This window comes from Schistocerca nitens, chromosome 1 (genome assembly GCF_023898315.1).
Source record: "Schistocerca nitens isolate TAMUIC-IGC-003100 chromosome 1, iqSchNite1.1, whole genome shotgun sequence".
NCBI classification, from domain to species: Eukaryota; Metazoa; Arthropoda; class Insecta; order Orthoptera; family Acrididae; genus Schistocerca; species Schistocerca nitens.
Window position 1 is genome coordinate 712,079,862 of NC_064614.1, and position 20,284 is coordinate 712,100,145.

Below are 20,284 nucleotides of genomic sequence, written 5' to 3' on the forward strand. Positions count from 1 at the left end.
GAGAGTACAGAGAAAATGAAGAAAACATCCATGTAGCGTACATCTCAACATGCTAATTGTTTTATACCAACATGCATCCTCCTCGTAACTTCAGCTCTGTGGACGTATTTTTATAGAAACAACTTTCCAACGCTTCCGAGACCAATACAAGCAAGTACGATAATTGCGGATAACACAGGCGTGATAGACTAAATCACTCAAATTTCATTTATGTGCTGACAACTAACGTTCAGTCTTCTGTTTGCTTGTAAAAGCATCACTCAGAGTTACAATGGAAGAAATGACGCAGCTATTTCCGTTTAACATTCTACCTCAAGTAATTCGCTCATTATGGAAGTGAAGAATTAAGGAACACTTTGAGTTATATACCAGCTACATACCGAACGCCTAACAACATGAGCGGTTCGTGGACGGCTTCCCCATCCCTAGATACCTTGGGCCTTAGCTGTGCATCGATGAATACCACCGGCGCACCAGCACGTGCACACAGATCAGCCGAAAAACGAAGCCGATGCCACCTCTTACTACTTACTTGCCTGCACAGCGCATGTGCCCTGATGCTCTGCTTCCAACCTGCACGAAGCAGATTCCTCTAGCGGACTAGCCGGACCACGAAACCTGCAACAGCTTCCAGTCGACAATCCGAAGATGTTAACACCAGCATGCAAAGCTACCAAACACGACATTCATTTCTTTCGGCATGGTTGTACACTATTCTATTATTAGTTTTATGGTGCTTTATACTTTTCGTACATCCTGCACGGATGATTGCTGGCGTTTACTGTTATTATTATTATTATTATTGTTATTATTACTGTGGTTACTGTTTTCAGTTTGAAATAAAAATCTTTATTTGAACCATGTACAAAGATATCTCCCTATCTTAGAAAAATGTAGCTGAGACTCCATAAGAAATGAGCACTGCTTAACATCGCCAATTCTTAGAGTGCATAAGCTAGTAGCCAACATGAATTTCATTAGTAAGATGTCAGTTGTTTCACAACAATGACGCTGGACGAGACATAAGAACTGGTGTGACTCCTCGACCATCTACACTGAACTGTTGACGTTTGGCTATAGGTGCTAAGATACGCTGCTTAAAGGTATTTCTACTCAATGTTTTGCTAGTAGCAGTGTTACTACAACAAACGAGATGCATACTCAAAATTCGTCGTTTTATTTTTACGCTGTTGCCTGTTTATTTCAATCGATTTGAATCTCTAACAGATGCATGACTTCATTTCTTTAATCTGAACGAGAAAGTTTCTCTTTCGACTAACGTAATGACGATAAATTCAGTCTTAGAGTAACACGTAAGGTTTTTAATGTGAGAGCATACTGCCTCTTTGCTTACCTCAATAACAAAAAACGCCTGAGTTATATCAAAATTGAATATATATATAGACCATTTTAGTACAAATAAATTCTTTCCATATGGATGCATAAATTTAATAATTGTCCCTGAGGTTACTGAAACTTTCTCCTGTAGGTTCACATTATGGGAAAAACTAAGAGTACTCTCAGTGTTTCTTTATTCAAAATAAGGTTCTCTGAGAGAGAAAAAAGAAATAAAGCAAGTGCACATTGCATTCTTTCCGAGATAACGGAGTATTAGATTTACATGAGAATGCTATGCTCAATCTTCACTGATGCTGAGGGTTTACCCGTATACAGGAATTCACGGTACATCCTTTACACATTAGTGCGAAGACAATGCACATCTCACATATCCTTGCGTTTCACTGTCGCGCCGAAGACAAATACAATGTCTGACGACATCCAAACAACGTGACGTATCGAACTGAGGAATTCACCATGGTGGCAGCAGCGCTCTGTCTCTAACGCAGAAGCTTCTTTCGTTATTTCATTACTGATGAGTGCACTTATTAGTTAACAGTGTGATAACGTCCTGACGATTGTAGCAGGCTAATAATGCAGAAGCGCATATGTCAGATGATGAGTTATATTCAAGGTTACTAGTTACTTTTGCAAACCTGACATTTCTAAACTGAACGTAGTCGGGATAATTGTATGCTGCTGTGCTGAGCTTTTCTGTGACGCCAGTTTCGTGTCCGTGAGACACACTAAAATAACAGGTACACTTATTACAGTGAGCATTATAACAATGTTCACTTTGCTAGGTCACTAGTAGAACTGTTTGTCAGATTAACTTTTGCTCCCTTTTGGGCACTTCATTAGTTTTTCTGTCTTACTATGAACCGATCTGCAAAAACGATTCACGAACTCTAAAATACACAGAAACAGCAACCTAAAGTTTTGATCGACTTTTGGTTTGGTACTGAATGCTCATTGTAACGATTATTGAGTCCAGGTTTGCAAACTCAGCTGTTTTCGGGCTGAAACTTGAAATTACTCATTTAAGTTACGTTGCCAAGACTGCCTTTTAATTTAAACACTCATATACTGAAAAAAATGCGTTATGTGGAATATTATACGTTTTGAAGTAACGAAATTTTTACTCACCCCAAAAGGGTTTTATTGGAGCCGGAGTGTCATCAAGAAAATTGGAACAATTTCGCATACATCGGGATATAGGGCGCACAAGCTCTTAATGAAAGAACTCTTGAGCACTTGTTTACTGGAAATTTTTTTCTTGTTTTGGCCCACACTACCTGCTCCAAAAATATGGAAACCATAGAGCCGGGAGTGGTAAGGATTCCCTTACGACCGGCCGTCGTGCATAGGGGAGGGGAGGGCGTGTAGTTCTGTAACTGAAACCTTCGCACAAACACAAACGCATATCTCGCAGAACTTGTAAGCTACAGCAAACAAGTCTGTAAACCATCGCATCAACAGGTTATGTCAGCACGACCAGTAATCCGACAAATATAAAAGTTGAAAATCTACAGTCTCTGACTAGAATACCGGAAGAAAAGCATCTCACAAGTAAAGGATAAATCAAATGTTGTCCACTGTCCAGAAAAAAGTTACACAGGGTGATTCTGTAACGATGTTACAAACTTTCACGGAAGGTTGCATCAATTTTGGATAAGGGACCCTGGTTCGTAAACGACTAGATCGAAAGTAATGAGTGAAAATCGTTCAGGTACCTCTGACAGTGGAATGCTTGTACCGGTACTGTTGTTGGTAAGATTTTATGGTAGGCAATTTTCAAAGGTGCTAGTGTGGACCAAAACAAGAAAAAATGTCTAGTAAAAACGGGCTCTAAGATACACACATTAAGAACCATTAGCACTTGTTCAAGCATTTCCTATATTGCATGCTCTATGGTTTCTATAGTTCTGGAGCAGGTAGTATGGACCAAAAGAAGAAAAAATTGTCTAATAAAAATGCGCCTTAAAGCGCATACCATAAAAGCTAATGGCACTTTTTCAGTAGAACGGATGTGGTGATAAAGTGCTCTTTTTTTCTTTTTCTAACTCTAACAAACTACCTCCTCAGAACTATGAAAACCAAAGAGTATGGAGTAGTGTATTTGATAGTATCGAAGATGAATAAGTGCTCATAGCTCTTAACGTTTGCATTTTAGAATCCAGGTTTACTAGGAAATACAAATTAACGAACGTGTAAATAAGGTAGCAACAGAAAGATAAACATTGATGGATCTGCAGCCTAACATCTGTAGTAAGGATCGCGATGATGAAATGCTCCCTTTAAATGGCATTTAGTCGCTGATTAATGGAACTAGTGACTTTACTATCGGTGCTGTTTACTTGTCTGACGGAACTTACTTACATAGCAGTCTCCTGACAATCTGTTCATTAAAATCAACTAAATGTGAAATTTTCTTCTCCTTCCTCTGCATTTTTCCTGGAGTAGAAAACCCTTTGGAAGTACCTACAGCTCCTTTATTCGCTTTATTGTGCGATGTGGATCAGCAGTGACTCTGTCACCGTCTTAGCATACGTTTCAATGGAACTTTTACTCCCTCATCTGAATCTTCTGACAAATTTTGTGTCATTGCCTTACTATGAACCAATTTCCCTGCAGCTACGGTGTGTGGGGTTTGCAACGCCATGACGTGTAGAAAAGAGATAGACAGCAATGACAAAGCTTATAATACTCGGATCGGCTTGCGATAGAGACAAAGCGCACACCTCAGCATGCTACATACGACTGAGACAGCCGCCCCTTGATGAGAAAGGCATGGACCTGCCCAACCGTCAGGACGAGAATGCGTTCCTGTGCCAGAAACACATTGTTTTGCGGAAGATCTACCTGGAAATCCTGGTTAAACAGGCTGTTTCACAATTGCTATTACAGGCAGAGGTAGTTTTGATAAGGGACCCCAGTCCGAAAATGTACCGGGTACAAACTAAGTTTGAAGGTCGGATAACTTTCAAATCTCTTGCTTCACGGTACGGTATATAATGGAAGAGTTTCACGAGGCATGTATCGAGAACATTTTCAGATTGTGTCAGTCCATCACTAACAGTTTCGTCGAACTACATCAACGGCTGCGAAAAACTGGTACTTTTGCAACTATACCTGCGCCGGCCAAACAATACACTTGACTGTTCGCATTACAAGTTAGGTTTGCTACACTGCAATACCGATGATACAGCAGCAGCCTCCATACACATAACAGCCGATACGGTTTTCCGTTCGACCTCTTAAATGTAAGCCATTGAGCAATAAGAGTGCATACAAGAATTCGTTTTTGGGTTGCTACCACAACGACAGCAAGTAAACAACCGCGTAATAATGTGGACAAAAGTATAACAAAGCACACGCTTTCGATAACGAAGCAAAGAAATACAGAAAATAAGCATTTCATGATTATCGATACCTTGAGAACAATATGTTACATAAAGAACTAAAACTAATCGAAACTCCGCCTGAACGGGCCATGAAGACCCAACGGTACCAACCTGCCGACGTGTCATCCTCAGCCCGCAGACGTCACTGGATGCGGATATGGAAGGGCATGTGGTCAGCACACCGCTCTCCCGGTCGTATGTCAGTTTCCGAGACCGGAGCTGCTACTTCTCAATCAAGTAGCTCCTCAGTTTGCCTCACCCCGCTTGCCAGCAGCGCTCGGCAGACCGGATGGTCACCCATCCAAGTGCTAGCCCAGCCCGACAGCGCTTAACTTCGGTGGTCTAACGGGAACTGGTGTTACCACTGCGGCAAGGCCGTTGGGAATATATTACATAGTTTACAAAATAAATAATAACCGAGACTACAACTTCTCACTCTACGTTTCATAATGACAATGTTGCAGTAAATAACCGATATCCATAGCTTTTCACTCACCAATTTACGGCGACAATGGCACAATCCAGTTTCTCATCGTCATTGTTGTCGGAATAAGCGCTAAAACCGTTTTCATCGTCCTCTTCACCAAGAAAACTCATTATCTGTTTATGGTGATTTCGAGTGTCTATGTTGCTCGAATAAGGTTTTCGAAGTGCTCGACTTTTTCCTCCAAGAGGCTGTGTCCACTGTCGCAATACTCGTAGATCACACAACAACCTTTCCACCTCTGTTGTTGTAAAGGACTTGTTATTGTTCGTTATGTCCGTCTTCACATAATACTAACTGAATGGGGTTGAAATGGCAGTGACGTGATGGCAGCCTTATTACTGTATGATGATGCTCCTTGGCAGTTTCGTTTACTACACATGTAGACGTCGTAGGCTTAGTTTCCTTAATAAGTGAATATAAAAGAAGCTTCGTCACATCCGCAGTAATATTTATAGCATCTAGCCACTGCACCATAACATTTTTGCGATCGTTTATGGTTGGGGCTTTTTTCAATATCACTTAAGGATATGTAGCATTATCCATTACAATTGTTGCAGGGTCAGGAAACGTTTTTGAAAAGGTTCACGAACCACTCAACATTTCTTCATAGTTTACAAAATAAATAATAACCGAGACTACAACTTCTCACTCAACGTTTCATAATGACAATGTTGCAGTAAATAACTGATATTCATAGCTTTTCACTCACCAATTTACGGCGACAATGGCACAATCCTGTTTCTCATCGACATTGTTGTCGGAATAAGCGCTAAAACCGTTTTCATCGTCCTCATCACCAAGACAACTCATTATCTGTTCAGACGGCTTGGAATCGTTACGAGTCACGTCTATATCTTTCAACTTCTTCAGTAACACTCCCATATTTACTACAGTTCTCGTACTAATTCCAACAGTTTTTGATGTTCGTTCAGTAACTTCATCGGCAGGAACTAATGGATGTCCATGAATACTTACGTGTTCTTTCTCCTGCTCGTAAAACGAATTGTCCATAGCAACTCCAATGCGTGGCTGTTTAGCGGCGCACCTGGGCGCAAAGGTGCCTTTTCGGTAGCTTTTTCCACGTAAACCTTCTAAATCACAGCGAAATAAGGCACAGCATAAAGCAAGCAAGAGGTAGAAATCATACTCAACGTACGTTGTTTGTATATGAATGCATGGTCTCAGGGCGATACGTATAAGGGGCTCCGGAAAGGCTCAAAATCATGAAAAGTTCAATTTCTCCATTTTTGCGTTTTCTGAATCTGCAGACTATTACCTTTTAATAGATATATAATTTATTCAATTCCGAAGACTACAACTATTTTTAAATTTTTTTTGAAATGTGTTCTACATGGGTGTGACCCACTGTGGCGCTGTTAAACTGCTGTCAAATGGTGTTATTATTAACGTCCGTGTTCATCAGGTACATTTTAGTGATGTGAGATAAAGTATGTGTTGTGGCTAACCTGTGATGGTTCAATATATATCGCTGGTGTTATTGTCGATTGTTTCATGTTTATTTACTCTGTCGTTATCTCGAAAATATTCGTAATTAATTCTATTTCTTGAGTCTCTGTTTTGTTGAAGTATAATAATGAGTAAAAGTAAAGTTATTAGAAATCCTCTGAAGGCTTTTAAGAAAAGGAGAAATGTTGGAAAGCCAAAGGTATGTGTTATTACTGTAAACAATAAAGACGATAACCAAGTGAGTGAACCTAACCTCTCAAGTACACCTGCCCATAGCAGTCAAAGTGGGAAAGAAAATACTTCACAGAAGAAGCTTGGTTCAATGAGTGAAAACTATGAATGTTTTATGGGCGAATCGGATGTGAATGAAATATTTGATATGTCGGTTCTCAAAGGAATTTTTTCAAACTGTGTAAGATGTATTCATTGTAGTGAAGTTGGTCTGGAACTCTCCATAATAAAGCACGTAGGACTTGCTAGTGAAATACAACTGAAATGTGATAAGTGTTCATACATGACCACCTTTTGGAACAGTGTTGCAGTAACTGCAACTGAAGAAAATGGTAGCAAAATCTACGAACACAACATTAGATTTGTTTATTCCTTGCGTTCAGTTGGTAAGGGTGCTACTGCAGGTGATATTTTCTGTGGCATCATGAATCTTCCAAATCCCCCAACCAAGTTTACGACCTATAATAAATTAATAGGGTCTAAAGTAGAAGATGTCTGTATAGAATCTATGAAGAACGCTGTGGAAGAGGCAGTAATGGAAAATAATGGTAACAGAGATTTGACTGCAGCGTTCGATGGTACCTGGCATAAACGGGGACACACATCTCTTCATGGTGTAGTATCTGCCACCAGTATGTATACAGGGAAAGTTTTAGATGTAGCAGTAATATCAAAGTATTGTAGATGTCCACAAAAATATAAAGGTACACATGAAAATAATTGCAAAGCTAACTATAGTGGCAGTAGTGGAGGAATGGAAGTGGCTGGTGTTGCCAGTATATTCCAGCGTTCTGAGGCGTGTGATAAAGTGCGATATATTAATTACCTTGGTGACGGTGATTCTAAAAGTTTCAAACATGTTCAAGGACTGAAGTCCTATGGTGATGATGTTGTAGTGCAGAAATTTGAGTGTATTGGACACGTACAGAAGCGAATGGGAACAAGACTTCGGCGACTGAAAGCTTCGTACAAAAAACAAAAACTCAGTGATGGTAAAGGGTTGGATGGGAAGGGAAGGTTAACTGACAGTGTAATTGACAAAATACAGAACTATTATGGAATGGCTACTAGGCAAAATACACAAAGTGTCGATGAAATGAAGAATGCTGTTTGGGCTCTTTTTTCTCATACTTCTTCAACCGATGAAAATCCCCAACATAGCTTGTGTCCCAAAGAAGAAGACAGTTGGTGTAAATATAACAAAGGATTGCTAACTGGTGAAGTGTACACTCATAAGCATAGTCTGCCTCATGCAATAATGGAGGTGATAAAACCTATTTTCAGAGACTTAGCAGCACCTGAACTGTTGAAAAAGTGTATTCACAGAAAAACTCAAAACCCCAATGAAAGTGTAAATAGTGTTATATGGTCGAGAATCCCCAAGACTGTATTTGTTGGAATAGAAACACTTCACTTTGGTGTGTATGATGCTGTTGCGACTTTCAATGATGGCAACATTGTAAGGTGCACGGTATTTAGAAATATGGGAATGAAAATAGGTTCTAACATGGTACGAGCGATGCTTGCTTTAGACAAGGAACGCCTTCGGGCTGCAGACAGGGCTGTAAAGAGTCTAGAAATACAAGCAAGAGTAAACAGGAGGAGGAACAAGAGGAAGCTGGAGGAGGAGTTTGCAGAGGATGAAGATAATCCATCCTATGGACCTGGAATGCACTAAAAAGTTAATCCAATCTTTGTCGCTCGATTCCCAAAACTTTTATTTTCTCATACTAATTACATGTTTTCTAAGGATCTTCCAAACATATTTGTTTCAAACTTTCAGTAAATGTTACACAGTACCTTCTGCATAATTTAACACAGCCTTTTTCCAAAAAACTGTATATTTTTGAATATATAAATAAAAAATTGCAAAAAAATGTTGTGAATTTTCATTACAATTGAAAAAAAATCATCTTTAATAACTGAACTAAAATTTTGTAAAATCCCTGTGTTAAGTTGTAGCCCATATTCCAATAAATAATCTGTAAAAAGTTCAACTTCCTACCTCAAATACTTTGTGAGGAAAGATGTAATTTATAAGCGTTATTTTAACATTGCAAGTATAGGGCGTTCCGGAGCCCCTTAATAAAAATAAAATCTTCTCGGGCTTCCAGCCGCGTCAAGTGGTTAAAATTTCACGAGCTTTTCGATCGAGCTCTGCTCGGTCAATGTAAATGACTGTTTTGCCGCCGACGCCTTTTCGTTATAAAGCAGCGCTACTGGCTGTGACGTCATTGGTGCTCCCTTCCTCGCCAAACAGGGTATTGGTTTCGTTCCGCGTCCATAGCGCCCGCTTCGTGATTACCAGCACCAGACAGTGCTGAGCTGCAAACCATCATACTTGTTGATGTCGTTTAGGTAGTTATATTTCTGTCGCTTCTTTTATGATGCTATCCCAAAATCCCTTCATCGTCATAATGAAAGATGATTCATCGAATAGAATTCTGTGTCGATTTTCTAGAGCGTGATCTTCCGCGGCTCATTTTTCAGGACAGCGTAGGCGTAAGTACTTCTCATGTTCCATCTGGCGTATGTTTGGCTGACGTAGTAGCAGCCACACTGAGACAAGATGTCATGTATTCTCCAGGCGTTTTAAGCTCTAAATCGTCCTTCGCAGGCCTCCTGACTTGTCGTATTTTTTCTGGGGGCCTGAACACTGATGAAATGGTGTGCCTCTTGAGGAGCCGGTTATTCTTTCCCAGCACAGTGACACAGAAAGGCCAACACGCAAGTCTCGTGCTCTCCTCTTCGGTGCCGTTTCTTCTGTGCGTCTCATCAGAAATAGCCTGTGATACTTGACCATGATTGTAGCCATTTTCCAGGAAGACTTTCCGGAGGTAGTTTAGTTCTAGTGGCAAGTTTTCAGCGTCTGGGACGACTTTAGCACGATGGACGAGCCTGTTCATAACGCCATGCTTCTGTGCCAGATTGTGATGGCTGAGAGCGTGCAGATACCAATCTGCCTGTGTAAATTTCCTGTACACACTGTGACTGAGGTGCCCATCGCTTTTCAAGTGAAGAAGGGCGTCAAGCAAGGGCAATGTGCCGTTTATCTCTACTTCCATCGCAAACCTAATGTGTTCGTGAATGTTGTTCAGGTGTTCTAAGAATTCTCTGTTTTTCCTGTCGAGACGATAAAAGCGTTGTCGACGTAACGATAAAAGGCACTTAGCTGGAGCCGTGTCCAAAGCGATATCTCCATATTTCTCCATAAAAAATTTGTCTATTGACGGAGCTAACGGACATCCCATCGCCACGCCGTCCAGCTGTGATTGGGTCGCGCCTCAAGCCGAGCGCCTCGCGTCTGTCATTCTTTATGTTTCGGCGGCCTCGCAAGGAGCTTTGACTGGCAAGGGCGCGCATACCCGCGACAAGGAGGGCTCTCCCTCCCCCCTCCCCCCTCCCCCCCGCCCCGATATCTCAAGGGAAGTAAAAAATGTACTACAGTGAGGTGTTCCTTTCTCAAGAAAATAATTTCAAAGTCTGTACTACAAAGGTTTTTAACAGGGACGGAACTGAACTTTTTTCTGGATACTTACAAATCGTCATTCCTCTTCAAAAATATAAAAAAATGCTCTAGCCCCTTCCCCCATTCCCTCTAAACATGGGAACATTGTAGTCCGATGCTACAAGGACGCGTACCAGGCGTTATCGACCGTGCAGCGTCGTAGCGAGAGGGGGGGGGGGGCGGGGGGGGAGGGGTCTATCATGCTTCGGGTGCCATTTGCAGAGGGGCGCCAAATGGTCTCCAAGACAAATAAGATCCTCCTGTTGTTGTTGTTGTGGTCTTCAGTCCTGAGACTGGTTTGATGCAGCTCTCCATGCTACTCTATCCTGTGCAAGCTTCTTCATCTCCCAGTACCTACTGCAACCTACATCCTTCTGAATCTGCTTGGTGTATTCATCTCTTGGTCTCCCTCTACGATTTTTACCCTCCACGCTGCCCTCCAATGCTAAATTTGTGATCCCTTGATGCCTCAAAATATGTCCTACCAACCGATCCCTTCTTCTAGTCAAGTTGTGCCACAAACTTCTTCCTCCCCAATACTATTCAATACCTCCTCATTAGTTACGTGATCTACCCACCTTATCTTCAGCACTCTTCTGTAGCACCACATTTCGAAAGCTTCTATTCTCTTCTTGTCCAAACTGGTTATCGTCCATGTTTTACTTCCATACATGGCTACACTCCATACAATTACTTTCAGAAACGACTTCCTGACACTTAAATCTATACTCGATGTTAACAAATTTCTCTTCTTCGGAGACGATTTCCTTGCCATTTCCAGTCTACATTTTATATCCTCTCTACTTCGACCATCATCAGTTATTTTACTCCCTAAATAGCAAAACTCCGTTACTACTTTAAGTGTCTCATTTCCTAATCTAATCCCCTCAGCATCACCCGATTTAATTTGACTACATTCCATTATCCTCGTTTTGCTTTTGTTGATGTTCATCTTATATCCTCCTTTCAAGACACTGTCCATTCCGTTCAACTGCTCATCCAAGTCCTTTGCTGTCTCTGACAGAATTATAATGTCATCGGCGAACCTTAAAGTTTTTATTTCTTCTCCATGTATTTTAATACCTACTCCGAATTTTTCTTTTGTTTCCTTTACTGCTTGCTCAATATACAGATTGAATAACATCGGGGAGAGGCTACAACCCTGTCTCACTCCTTTCCCAACCACTGCTTCCCTTTCATGCCCCTCGACTCTTATAACTGCCATCTGGTTTCTGTACAAATTGTAAATAGCCTTTCGCTCCTTGTATTTTACCCCTGCCACCTTCAGAATTTGAAAGAGAGTATTCCAGTTAACGTTGTCAAAAGCTTTCTCTAAGTCTACAAATGCTAGAAATGTAGGTTTGCCTTTTCTTAATCTTTCTTCTAAGATAAGTCGTAAGGTTAGTACTGCCTCATGTGTTCCAACATTTCTACGGAATCCAAACTGATCTTCCCCGAGGTCCGCTTCTACCAGTTTTTCCATTCGTCTGTAAAGAATTCGCGTTAGTATTTTGCAGCTGTGACTTATTAAACTGATAGTTCGGTAATTTTCACATCTGTCAACACCTGCTTTCTTTGGGATTGGAATTATTATATTCTTCTTGAAGTCTGTGGGTATTTCGCCTGTCTCATACATCTTGCTCACCAGATGGTAGAGTTTTGTCATGACTGGATCTCCCAAGGCCATCAGTAGTTCAAATGGAATGTTGTCTACTCCCGGGGCCTTGTTTCGACTCAGGTCTTTCAGTGCTCTGTCTAACTCTTCACACAGTATCTTATCTCCCATTTCGTCTTCATCTACATCCTCTTCCATTTCCATAATATTGTCCTCAAGTACATCGCCCTTGTATAAACCCTCTATATACTCCTTCCACCTTTCTGCCTTCCCTTCTTTGCTTAGAACTGGGTTGCCATCTGAGCTCTTGATATTCATACAAGTGGTTCTCTTCTCTCCAAAGGTCTCTTTAATTTTCCTGTAGGCAGTATCTATCTTACCCCTAGTGAGACAGGCCTCTACATCCTTACATTTGTCCTCTAGCCATCCCTGCTTAGCCATTTTGCACTTCCTGTCGATCTCATTTTTGAGACGTTTGATCCTCCTGAAAATATAATATTATTAGAGTAAATTCTATGTGTTACGTGATCTTCGAGGGGGAGGGGGCACCATTGTATAGTGTCGTACAAGGGGCCCGTGGAGGGACGAGAGGAGAGGAGAGGAGAGGAGAGGAGAGGAGAGGGCGCCAATAAAGTGTTGTTTGTGGCCCGGACGCCGATGGGGGAGGGGTCGGGCAATAGAGTGTCGTGCCCCGGTCGCCAGTTATGATCGCTACGCCACTGAGACCGTTTGTATGAACCTTGCTTCGCAGATATACCTTGTACAACGAACAGCCACGTCGTGCAACTGCTATAAAGCAGACAGGTTAGAGCTCATTGCCTCCGCTATGTGCTTACTACGAAACGTAATAACTGTGACTGATCCGACCCTTAAACTTATTTTACGTTCAACGGTACATTTCCGGACACGTGTTTCTCATCAAAACTTAATCTACAAAACCGCCTCTACAACCTGTAGAACCCTCTGACAGGAACTGTGTCCCTCAAACCGGACTCTTGTGGCAATGAGACGAGACAGAGACAAGCGGACGTCAGACGGAGCAGCGACTGACTGACTGAGTGACCCGCGGCTGGGCGTGGCGCAGTTCTACGCGGTGCCGGTGCGGGAGGAGCCGAGCGGCGCGCGGCTGTCGGAGCGCGAGCTGTGCGCGCAGCTGATGCACGTGCTGCGCGAGGCGCCCAGCCTGCCGCCGGCGCCGCCGCTGGGGCTGCTGACGGCGCAGCGCCGCGACGTCTGGGCGGCGCACCGACAGCTCCTGCTGCAAGGTGAGTCCGCGCCGTCCACCGCTAACCTACACTGTCTGATTACAAACCCCTATGTGATGTGGAACTGACCACTAGATGCCATCAGAGGCGGACCCGCCAGTATCAAAGGAGGCAGGCAGTAGTGCGTTGTCAGCAGAGAAACAGTAGCAGAATGAGCCCATTACAAGAACTCAGTGACTCGGAACGTGAACTAGTCACACAAATCCATCACGGAAATTTCAACACTTCTAAATCTGCCCAAGTCGACAGTGTTGTCATTCAATTGTCTCCTTCAACCTGCAACCTTTGGGTTTCTTTCTTCACGAGGGCTCCTACATTTCTCACGTTTGCTTTCTTTTTCCCTTCATGACTAAAGTGAGAGTTTAGGGTGGATCAGAAATTACTGACTTCGGAAATTTGTTATTTATGCCAGCGTGCCGGGTCTGTTGTGCCTACCGTTCCGAGGTGATGTGTAATGCCACGCAGAGCATCTCATTTGTCGAAGACCTTGTCCTTTACTTTATCTTTGAGGTTTTTCTCCCGAAGTTCAGCGTAAAAGTCTCAGGTGCGTACCCACTAAGGCGCTTCCGTGATCCAAGTAAAAAACGGTTCCCGGAAGTTTTTTAGTCGCTGTCGCATGTGACTCCCCAGGACAAGCCGAAGAATACGGTTGGTTTCACCATGGCATGGTATAACTGGAAGTTCGTGCGTTAGTTTAAGTCCATAGTTTTGAAAAATGGAATAAGTACTTTCACCATGCCTGCTGTTTTCTTCTCGCTTCTATGTGTTGTATGTAGAGCTTTTCGTCAGGATGGACGCCCAATTACTTGACACTTTACGCCAACAGGATTGGGTGGTCCGATATCCGTAAGCGATTGTTGATGACGGTTTTCCTCTTTGTAAAAACAGTAGCTGTCTTTTGGCTACATTGATTTTGATTCTGTTATCATTGGCCCACTGTTCCAAGGTAACCATCTGTCCCTGCATCTTTGTAAATAGTTGGTCCATCTTCTTGTCAGTAGTCAAAAATGGGGTGTCACCTGCATAAAGACTGATACATTGGTAGAGTGAGAATGCCGTTGGCGCAAAAACTGAAGAGTAGCGCGGAAGCTACGGGTCCTTGCGGGATGAATCACGCTATGCCTTGTGGCATTCTCATAGAAAAGACTGGATTTGGCGAATGTCCCCTTATTGCGGTTAAGAAAACGCCAAATGTGGAAGTATATCAACACATTTTACATCGTTGTGTTCTGTATACGATAGAGGAACAGCTCAGAGACGGTGACTGTTTGCATCAACGTGACACCGCACGCTGGCATAAAGCAGCATCTGTCAGGCAATGGTTTTTGGACAATAACACTCTCGAAATGAAGTGGCCTTCACATAGTTCGGACCTGAAGCCAATGGAACGTCTATGGGAAGGCTTAGAATGCGGACTTCGCACCAGCCCCCAGCGCCCAACATCTCTGCCTTCTCTGCTTTCGACTACTGAGGAATAACTGACTGTCATTCCTTAACAGGCATTCAGACGCATCACTGAAAGCGTCCCTAGGTTTTCAAGTGGCCATAAAGTCGAAGGCTGGACACACCTAGTTTTAATGTCCACTAATAGGTCTAAATTAGAAGAGTAACAACTCCTCTAATATTATTAATTAGCCACAGAAGGCTTATTCTTGAATTGTTTCTTATTTACATGGCAATTAATACCAGCTGAAACCTGGGAGCACCAAGTTCAATGGATGGAGGAGCATGTAAACTACACATACCTTCCACTTTTTTATTCCTTATTTGCTCCAACGTTGCGTCTTCCTCCGCTCCTCATTGAACATAAATGTCAGAAAACGGAAACCCTCAGTCAAATAACTTACTTCAGCATGAGCTCGCGAATCTGTCATCCTGTAATGCCGAGAAGTGAGTGGAAGGGCTAGGTTGAGGTGTGTGAGATACTTGTTATGTCTGCCACAGACGGCCCCTGCCAGGCAGACTACAATCAAGCCACCCCTGTGTACCATATAACATACACAAGCACTTGCAGGCGCAACCAAGAGGAAAACAATTCTTCAAAAACAAACAGAACTTGCTAGAGACTAATGCGAACCTTTTTCTGGAGAGGTTGCCTCACAGACACAGGGAAAGTTGGGAGTACTCCGCCTGCCTCCGCCGTCTTTATAAGGCCAGCACAGCAGCAGTACAGCCAGTCCCTCGCCGAGCTAGGACCAGCTCCGACGGACCTCACTGATGCTCTTGATGAATGGTCGTCTACAAGTTATTTGTTTTTTTTTTGGCGACGAGGATGGTATAAAAAAAATAACTTGTAGATGACGATTTATCAAGAGCGTCGGTGAGCTCCGTTGGAGCTGGTCCTAGCTCAGTGAGGAACTGGCTGTACTGCTGCTGCGCTGGCCTCATAAAGCCGGCGGAGGCCGGCGGAGTACTCCAACTTTCCCTGTATCTGTGAGGCGACCTCTCCAGAAAAAGGTTCGCATTAGTCTCTAGCAAATTCTGTTTGTTTTGAAGAATTGTTTTCCTCTTGGTTGCGCCTGCAAGTGCTTGTGTATGTTATATGGTACACACGGGTGTCTTGAGTGTAGTCTGCGTGGCAGGGGCCGTCGGTGGCAGACGTAACAATACTTTTCTTCTAAACATATTACGCTTTTATTTCAAAACTCCCATTAATAGAAAACCACAATATTCAATTTTATTCCATTTAGAATAAAATATTTTGAAAGAACGAAATGGATATACCTCCACAACTTCCTCAACAATTACAAAATGCACTAGTAATAATTCAAGGAAGGCACCATAATAGAACTAACTTAATAAAACGGATTTACAAATCCCCCACTATCCATGCATAGAAAATTCTGCTGTGACATGAATGCAATTAACCCTCAGCAAAGCAAAAAATATTTTTACACAGTCGAACAACCGTCTACATTTACTAACACAGTTAATGAAAGTCTTACAGCATTGCTCGGGGCCTCCCCATGAGAGAGGTCCGATTAAATTCTGTCACCAGCAAGGCTGGAGTCACCGCGCTCACAAACTGAAGACAGCCAACTTGCCTTTTCTAAATCGCCATCAGGACATTTCTAGATGATAAATATTGCCACTCAACACCTCTGCGCATACAACGAAGCATGCCAGGGTTCACAGACCCGAAAGAGCGACCATTAGCACACTGTATCATTCAGTAGTAGAAACTGCTTTGACTATACAGAGCCAGTAAAACAGAGCAGACCCAGTAAAACAAAACGTACAAGGCTCCAGCAGACTGCATTCCTTGGGGTCGCAGACCAGAATCCTCCCGCGGTCATAAAAATGGTACCGAATCCTCCCAAGCCCGCAAGGGTCTGAAAAACGATGGAACCGAATCCTCCCGTTTGAAGCAGGTAGCAGTTCTGAACGTTATGAATACTCCAAGCAGGCAAAGGAAAGCATATGAAGTTACAGTAGAAGATGTAAAAAATTTTCGTGTGTATTGTATGTTTAAAAGTTTTATCTTTTATCTTATTGAGATAAAGTGCAGCCGGCTTAAAACTTGGGAGGGTAGGGGAAGGAGATAAGGAACATGGCCGAGATAATTATATTATTGTCTATAATACAACATACAGTGTGTCAGTTGGGGAGGATTCTGTCCTGTTACCTACCTGGTTTCGGGAGGATTCGGGGCTGCGCCCCTCCTTGGACGGTCGCTGCAGGGTCCAAGCTCGTGGCGGAAGAAAACTGTTGCTGTCACTCGCCAGCAGATGACACAGCTTCGTTTAGGAGTCACAGTCGCACTGCACACAACGCCGGCCAACAGCGCCACCTGCAGAGGCGCGCGAAGTAATTCGGATGCATAGCAAAAAATGGTTCAAATGGCTCTGAGCACTATGGGACTCAACTGCTGTGGTCATTAGTCCCCTAGAACTTAGAACTACTTAAACCTAACTAACCTAAGGACATCACAAACATCCATGCCCGAGGCAGGATTCGAACCTGCGACCGTAGCAGTCGCACGGTTCCGGACTGCGCGCCTAGAACCGCGAGACCACCGCGGCCGGCCGGATGCATAGCAGTTTGAGTTGGCCCACCCTCCGTGAAACATTGAAAGAGTAGCGGCTTTTGACATAATGAATACAGATTATGAACTCAGAGTAAATCGAAGAAAGATGAAAGTAATGAGGAGTAGCAGAAGTGAATTAGCGAGAAGCTTAACGTGAGAATTGGGGACTGCGAAACATAAGCACCTACGTTGGAGACAAAAGGGCACGTAACAGACGAAGCAAAGAGGACACAAAGGCCAGATTAGTACAGGCAGAAAAGACATTCCTGGCCAAGAGAAGTTTGCTAGTATCAAACATCAGTCTTAATATTAGGAAGAAATTTCTGAGAATGCGTATTTGGAGCACAGCATTGTATGGCAGTGAATCATGAACTGTGAGGAAACCGTAAAAAATGATGTTTAAAATTAGATTGACTGATAAGGTAAAGAATGAGGAGTTTCTCCATAGAATCGGTGAAGAAAGGAACATATGGAAAACACTGAGAAGAAGGAGGAACAGAAAGAACACATTTCAAGATATCAGCGAATAAACCGATGTACTTGAGGGAACTGTACAACCTTTAGCGAAAGGCAAACAACGGTATACAGCCAGCAAGTAACTGAGGACATAGCGTGAAAGTGCTACTCCGAGATGAAAAGGCTGGAACAGGAAAGGAATTCTAGGTGCGCCGCATCGAACCAGTCCGATGACCCTTCCAGCCTCCCCCAAAAAATGACAATTCACTCTTTCTCTTACTCAAAAGAAAGATGTTTCGACACTCAAATATTGTAATACCCGTAGCGCTGACATCTTATGAAATATCTTTGTCTTCTTTCGCTCTAAAGTCTTAGATAAGTAAATTTTCTTTCGTAGTTGCCGTGTTATGTCATGCCGTGTTTCAGGTCGAGTTTCATGATTGCATTCGACAGAAGATTGGAAAACCGCAGCACGCAAGCTTCACATACACACACACACACACACACACACACACACACACACACACACACACACGTACACACGTAAAGACTCATTCATTTAACGATATCCATTTATAGCCCCAAGTATTCGATATTTGCTTTTAGAATGGATGTACGCGGTCTCGTGGCAGAATAAACTGCACTTCTTCCTCCAAACATAACATATACCATTTCTTTTATTCTTTTTCGGAACGTATCCTCCCTGAGCTATGGCAGTAAAATTATTACGATCATCTCTCTTTCTACTCATTGATGTAATGCAGCTCGTCTCTCCTTAGAAACAAAAGACATTTGCTCTAGTGCTAAATGTTTAACAAATTTGTAAAATATGATTAGAAATTAGTTACCGATTTTTCTCATTTTGCATGTGACTATTCATCTTTTTGGCAGTATTTACTGATCTTCTAACTGATACTATTCATAACTTTGGTAATATGTTCCGATCTCAGCCCTTTTCTGAGAGAAAGAAATACACGTTCATCAGTAACTGAGTAAACGTTTTACGAAAACACGGATTCATGTCCCTCATTTGCCACATCATAAGTACCGTTAAACCGCCATCAAGGGAACAGCGTTTCAACTAAGTGACTTAAATTCGCAAACAATAAAAAATTAGTACCTGACGCTGTTGTACATTTCTATACAGATGAGAAAAAACGTGTGTGCATGCTATTACAGATTCTGTAATAACATACACGTCCAGTCGCGAGAATGCGATGTCTGGTGTGAATTTTTCACGTGGATGATCCCTTTGCTGAAATTATTTCAAGGTCTTTATTGTGTTTCATGTTTACACATGAATTCCCATTCTATTTATTTTCTGTCGTGTCATTAGTCCTCTGCAAACATTTCATTTCCATAGTCGCAGAACTATTATCTTACAGACATAACAAGATTTTAAAAAATGAAGATTCAACGACTATAACGAGTTTTCATCACCGAATAGCACCAAAATAATATTGCATTTTACTTTTTTACGTTAAAAAAGATTCCTATTAAACAGCAAAGGAGAGGAATTAAAAGAAACGTTATAAAATATAAAATTGTTTTTACATTCATCCGAAAAAATCTGAAATCGCTTACAAACTCAATGTTCTATACCGTTCGTCCAAAAAGTGTCGAGACTGAATTTATTCCTGCCGTACAAGCGACGTCAGCGCAGTAACTGCGATGCAGTTTGAACCAACAACTGTAAACAACAGGCCGGCCGGAGTGGCCGTGCGGTTCTAGGCGCTACAGTCTGGAGCCGAGCGACCGTTACGGTCGCAGGTTCGAATCCTGCCTCGGGCATGGATGTGTGTGATGTCCTTAGGTTAGTTAGGTTTAATTAGTTCTAAGTTCTAGGCGACTGATGACCTCAGAAGTTAAGTCGCATAGTGCTCAGAGCCATTTGAACCATTTTGTAAACAACAGGTGTGCATTCGATCAGTCAGTAGTGAGCACGCAGTGTTAAATGGTGGACGTGCGTCCACACTGTGTTAGCATTGTTGTGTGACAAATCGCAATGGAGCAACATCTCTAAATCAAGTCTTCTAGTGATATTCCACAATGTTTCGAAACAGAGAAAACCGTGTGCGAAGGTTGTCCCGCACTCCTTGGCTCCCAAACAAAACGGTGACGTAATTATTGAATGTGTCTGTAATCAAAAGTGTGGACGGGACTTTGGGATATAAGGTATATACTAAAGCCACGCACACTGATCACTCTCTTCATAACTAATCCAACCACCACCCTAGACAAAAAAGAGTTGTTATGAAAACCTTTGTGGACAGGGCTATCAAAATTTGTGAACCGTTGATATACAAGACGAAGTTAACTATCTACGGTCGACCTTTAAGAAGAATGGTTATTCTAACAAGGAGATAGAGCGAGATTTTCGCCCTAGGCAGGAAATCAGGATCAACGAAGAACAACGGCCGCTCAACGGGAACGTTTTTCTTCATGTCGCACTTGGGAAGTGTTGGATATGTCTAATTTGAAACTAT

At 42.4% G+C, this 20,284-nt stretch overlaps 1 protein-coding gene across 1 annotated transcript in view; it reads left to right on the forward strand.

The window, feature by feature from the left end:
* Positions 1 to 20,284, forward strand: part of LOC126196251 (choline O-acetyltransferase) — a 142,206-nt gene that overhangs the window by 28,112 nt on the left and 93,810 nt on the right. The window contains exon 3 of the mRNA XM_049934553.1: positions 13,135 to 13,315. Coding sequence (XP_049790510.1) covers positions 13,135 to 13,315 — 181 coding nt within the window. The remainder of the gene's footprint in view (positions 1 to 13,134; positions 13,316 to 20,284) is intronic.